General features: G+C 41.2%; 1 protein-coding gene across 1 annotated transcript; it reads right to left on the reverse strand.

Annotated features, from left to right (window-relative positions):
* Positions 1-284: 284 nt before the first annotated feature.
* On the reverse strand, positions 285-5,094 carry LOC126606388 (protein SMAX1-LIKE 4-like). Its single transcript, XM_050273766.1, has 3 exons — positions 3,707-5,094; positions 2,246-2,462; positions 285-2,026 (listed from the first exon to the last, which is right to left on the reverse strand). Exons 1-3 carry the CDS (start codon positions 5,038-5,040, stop codon positions 416-418), a joined length of 3,162 nt encoding a protein of 1,053 aa, XP_050129723.1. The 5' UTR covers positions 5,041-5,094; the 3' UTR covers positions 285-415.
* Positions 5,095-5,296: the final 202 nt, after the last annotated feature.

Below are 5,296 nucleotides of genomic sequence, written 5' to 3' on the forward strand. Positions count from 1 at the left end.
TAGTATTGGACGATCCGGTGGCGGTTTTGGTCAAGAAACCGATCAGACCAAACTGTTCCGAGGCCTACTTCTATCTGATAAATCGTGGTACACAAATGTGGTCGAAAAGAATGTCTCCCTACTCCCTCACACAAGAAGCTATGTTTATGAATGCCCTCCTTTGCAACTTCCAATTCTTTGGAGATTGCTAGGGTTATGAACCTTGTGCCCTATAATTTGGGGGAAAAGAGAAGGAAGGGGGAGAACAAAATTAATTGGGTTGCAATTGAACATGGGAGGAAAAAGACAGAGAAAACAGTATTGATTGAAAAGTGAAGAAAAATAAAACACCATCCTATTTAGAAAATTAGCACTTGTTACAGAAGCAGACAATATTGGATGAGAGAGGCATATGTGGAAGAATATAACCTCTCACTCAAGAAATATGGATTTTCTTAGGAAGACAAGAACCCAAGAAACCCTCCAAAATGCCATCTTCTATGTCACCCAAACAGAGCCTTACAAGTATACCCTCTTTCCCGCTAAGTTTAACCGCCCTCAAGCTTGTCTGAAAAATGTCTTTCAGCCATTTCTCAAACAGGCTATTGGGAAAATATCCAGATCCAATAAGAACCCCCTCTAACACCCTCTTATCCACACTAAATCTAACCACATTTAGTTTCCCATATACCTCCCCAAAACACCCTTCAATCTTGGACAAGAAAAGCTCGGTTGCCTCTCGATCTCTAGCCGGGCTCCGACTGAAAACAAAGAGGTTCTCAATCGATTCCAGGAACCCATGTGGGGTTTCGAGATTGGTGTTGGTTTCGCGAGTTAAGCCACTTGAATTGGGGCTCAGCTCCCCTGCCTTGTCTTCCATTTCATTGTCCTCCCCGGCTTTGAGGTTGAGATCAAGGGTGTTGAAGCTTGATTGCCTTGAGAAGACCTCCTTGTTATTCACATTCTCAACAGCAACCACACTTGGATCTTCCTTCTCTCCACTTCTCGAACTCTTGGTCTTGATTTGTAGCTCCCACTCAGCCTTTCTCTTGTGATCGAAGTTAACTCCCTGAAAACTAGGACTAGTACTAGCTTTCTCATCAACCTTCAACGCCATTTGGATTATAGAATCCGGGTACTTGGCCTTCTCTGCATCATATCTTGTTGAGTCACTCTTAGCCAAAATGAATATGGCTTGGCTTTGAATCCCTTCACTTCTACTAACTTCTCCAAATCTTCGGTTCTTGAAACCATCAGCTAAAAATTTCAAAAACTGGGTGTCAGCCAAATCAACATCTTCTACCAAGACAACAAGTTTCTCATTGGATTTCAAGGCTCTTGCTACAACTTCTACTCTCGGGTTCATCTCATTTTCATTTTTGTTGATGTCAATATGGAGGAGTGAATCAGCAGACCCAAGAACCAATTCAGCAATTGCATGTGCCAGCCTTCTTTTTCCAATCGAGTCATTCCCCTGAACCAGCAACCAAGTCTCCTGCCTGGCAGTTTTAGAGTTGAAAATCGCTTCTACAATTGAAGGAATGGATTCGGATTGCCAAGGAACATTCTCTTTCAGTAGCTTGCACATGTCAGCTCTCTGCATTGTCCTTTCAGTGCATTTTCTCTCCACTTTCTCCGAGCCTGAAAACACAGAGTTGCCAAGAGCAAGAGTGCTCTTCAGTTCCTTGCCTTCAGTGTTTTTCAGAGAATCCAGAATTGGTTCCATCACTTGATTCTTTTGGACCCCATTGTCGAAGTTGAACTCAATCATGCACGATTGTTGTCTCCTGAATCGAGGCACGAGACTAGAGCCATGAGCAAGCTCTGAAGCTGGATCGTGACTGAAGGAGATTGAATTCGGATCTGGAGAGAAGCCATTCTTGGTGGACCACCAAGGGTATGCTGAAGCATAAGAGGAGTTGTTTCCAATTACGCTTTGATTGTTGTACAAATTAGAAGAGCTCAAATTGTTCTGAGCTGCATGTCTTCCTTGGTGCAGAATGCAGCATAAGCTGTTCCACTTTTTCCTCAATTGAGCTACTTCATCCTGAAAATTTTTAACTACACATTAGAATTAAATAAAAAGAAACACAGTAAATTAATTTCTCCCTTTTAATTACTACTAGCTCATGTGCCCAATCTCCCAAACTTATCATGCATCTTTGCTGACATTGTGTGATTAATTTGGGATAATGCTACTTTTGCAACGTAACTTATTCTCCTAAAATTGTGGTATTTAAGTCAAAAGTAAATTTGAAAAATGTACCTTTTGGCGGACTTCGGTTCCATGTGGTTGCAGCCAGGCAGGCAATTTCTGCTCGTCTGATTTCAAGAGCTGAGATTCTTTTTCATAATTTGAAGTGCATTCTTGACAGCAAGTGAGCTTGTTATTATTATGATATTGTTCCTTGCTATTGAATATTGGTTTTGTTTCCAGAACTTCAAATGGTTTTTGAGAGAATATTAATCTTGAGTCTTGGACACTGTCAAACACACAAGCACATCGCATAATTGTTAATACTAACCTCATTTATCATGTTATTTAGTACTACAGTCTGGTAATATTTCTCTTCACTTATAAGTGATAGATCTTAGATTCGATTTTCGCCAAAGGCGAATTTGAACCATATTATTGTTAGCCCATTGTTAGGTTTAACCTACTCCCCCACCCTTTTAATGTAGAGAATATCGCTTGCTAACAAAAAACCTCGTTTATCATATACAATATTTTCATTTTGTCAAAATATCATAATATTTGAATAATTAAAATGAGGCATATATATGTAAATATACAGACCCTTTTATGCAAAGGGATTCTCATTTTTATTCAAAAAAAAGTGGATTAGGTGTGGGGCTCTCTCCACATCGAACTTCAACGATCCGAACCGTCTATTTTGTAAGTCTCAATTCATAGATCATCCTTGCAAAAATTCAATTCAATCCGAAACCATTTACCTATTTAATTATCAAGATAAAATTTCATTATTTCTTATATAACAAAGTATTCGTTAATTTCTTTGAACCCAATTAGATGTCTTAAACATTTTTATTTGGCTAATATTTTGCAAGGATGATCTATGAGGTGCAACTCGAAAAATAAACGATTCGGATTGTTAAAGTTCAATATAGTGGAGACCCCACAACTAATCCTCAGTTTTGTAAAAAAAATGGGGATCCCTTCCCTTAAAGTGAGGCAAATATTTGAATAATTAAAATGAGGCAAATGTAAATATATACATATATATTAGCTTAATCTTATTATGATCATCTATAAACTAATTTACTTAACAGGCCTAATTTTCATTTCTGGCCCCAAATTAATGAGGGTTCTCTAAAATAATTTATAATTATTATGTGGACAGCCAAAATAAACAAAATGATTTACTTATGCATATTCTTTCGTAATATGGAATGTATTTACTGAAAAAAAAATTTGGGAGTATATATGTGAACAAGGAAGAAAAAAAGGCCTCGTGAACTTTTTTTACTTTTTATCTTAAATATCTAGCAGTGAAACCTGTAATTCAAAACAAAGAGCAAAGAAGAGGACATTGTTTCTTGTTTCATGCAGACCTTGTAATGTAAAGATTTAAGCAAAACTATAGTTCAAGGATCACCATCCATGGAGGATTGTATATATATGTATATAATACACATTTAAAATAACAGTGAACATGAATAATAATAATAAAAATAAAGTTAAACGAGAGAGAAATGAAAAATTAACCTGGAAGCATGAAGGGAGAGACCAAGACCACCAGAAGGAACAGAAACAGCTTGAAGACACCATTGAAGCTCAAGAGGTGGCTGCCGAATTTGGCACCTCATGTGTGTCTGGTAACTTGCAGTTCCCATCACCCACATCTTCCCCCTTGAGCTAGTGATTGAATTATCTGAAGAGACCAACCTTGCAATCTCTGAAACCAAATGCTCAACTGGGCTATAATACCCACCAGAGTTTTGGTTTTGATCTCTCTCCTCATCACTAACAACCCACTTTAGATCTCCGGTGTAAATTATAGCACCTCTTTCTCCGAGAAATGATGAGTCCACTTTTCTTTTGAGCTCTGAGAGATTTGCTTCCACATCTTCTCTTTTCATGAACCTCACAGAAACAGGTGAGAATTGGAATTTTATGAACTGGGTTGATTTCAACTCCTCAGGAACTCCCACTCCTCTCTCTATCCTCCCCATAACTTCAGAGACAAGCCCTTCGGTCATGGAAGCTGAATCACCAACTATCACAGTGTTCCTCCTCTTCTTCCTCACCAGCACCTCCAACACCAACTTAACATCTTCTTCCTGTGAACAACTACCAGAGCAGTCATTGGCAGCGGCGGCGGTGGGGTTACTGATTATCAATGGAGGTTTTGCCTTTTGAGGGGAAAAAAGAAGTGGATTTTGCTCACCAGTGTAAGCCAGGAAGTGGGGTTGCCAGAAACTCACAGGAATTATATTGTTTTGGTGGTGGTGTTCTGAGGGAGGAGAAGGAGAGCAAGGGGAAGAGAAAACGCCGCTGGAGCTGCTGTAACACTGGAAAACAGAGGAAGTTGAGGAGTCCTCCAGGTTGTTCTTGACGTTAGTGCTGGAGAAACCAGCCTCTTTCATGACCCTGCTGACACTCGGGTCGTCGAGGATGGAGATGATGAGCTGCTCGAGCTCCACTTTGATGGTTAAGAGCGGCTGCTGCTGCTGCTGCTGCTGCTCGATGCAGCCTCTTCTCTGGTGGGCTTGCGCTCTCTTGAGGGCGGCGATGAGGGCGTTGGAGAGAGAGGGCTGGCCGTGGAGGAGAGGGCCAGGAGTTGTTGGGAGACGGTTGAGAGCCACATTGAAGCAGAGCTCGAGGGCTCGGCATTGGAGAGGATGAGAGGTTTGGTGCGCCTGAGATTTGAGACAGGCCCGCCGCAAGAGGCTAGTTCTTGAGCTGAGCAGAGTGGCGGCCACGTGGAGAGGAGTGACCTGAGCATGGCCTCTCCGCCTTGCGAGGCTGAGAGAGTGCTTCAACACCGAAGCAGCCTCCGCTGTGAGGGTCTGCTGAACCGCACTACCTCCTGAGCGCATCACTTGATCAAAACCCACCCCCCACACCCACCCTTTGATTTTTCACTAGCGCTTTCTTCACAACCACAAATAATTACTTCTTTTTCTCTTACACTTCTTATCCCCCTCTAACACCCCCCCCACCCAAATATTAACCTGAGGAGAAAGAACTTAGAAAAAAAAGCTTGGAACTTTGGAAAGCTTGAAACACCACCACCGCAAGTGGAAGTAGAGAGAGCGAGAGAGAGAGAGAGAGAGAGAGAGAGAGAGAGAAAGA

This window comes from Malus sylvestris, chromosome 16 (genome assembly GCF_916048215.2).
Source record: "Malus sylvestris chromosome 16, drMalSylv7.2, whole genome shotgun sequence".
Classification (NCBI taxonomy): domain Eukaryota; kingdom Viridiplantae; phylum Streptophyta; class Magnoliopsida; order Rosales; family Rosaceae; genus Malus; species Malus sylvestris.

Coding starts and splice junctions, on each gene's coding strand:
- LOC126606388 (XM_050273766.1), bottom strand. CDS start 5,040: ATGCGCTCAGGAGGTAGTGCGGTTCAGCAGACCCTCACAGCGGAGGCT. Junction 2,463..3,706: donor CTCTCCCTTCATGCTTCCAG/GTTAATTTTTCA, acceptor TGTGTTTGACAG/TGTCCAAGACTCAAGATTAA. Junction 2,027..2,245: donor GAACCGAAGTCCGCCAAAAG/GTACATTTTTCA, acceptor AAAAATTTTCAG/GATGAAGTAGCTCAATTGAG.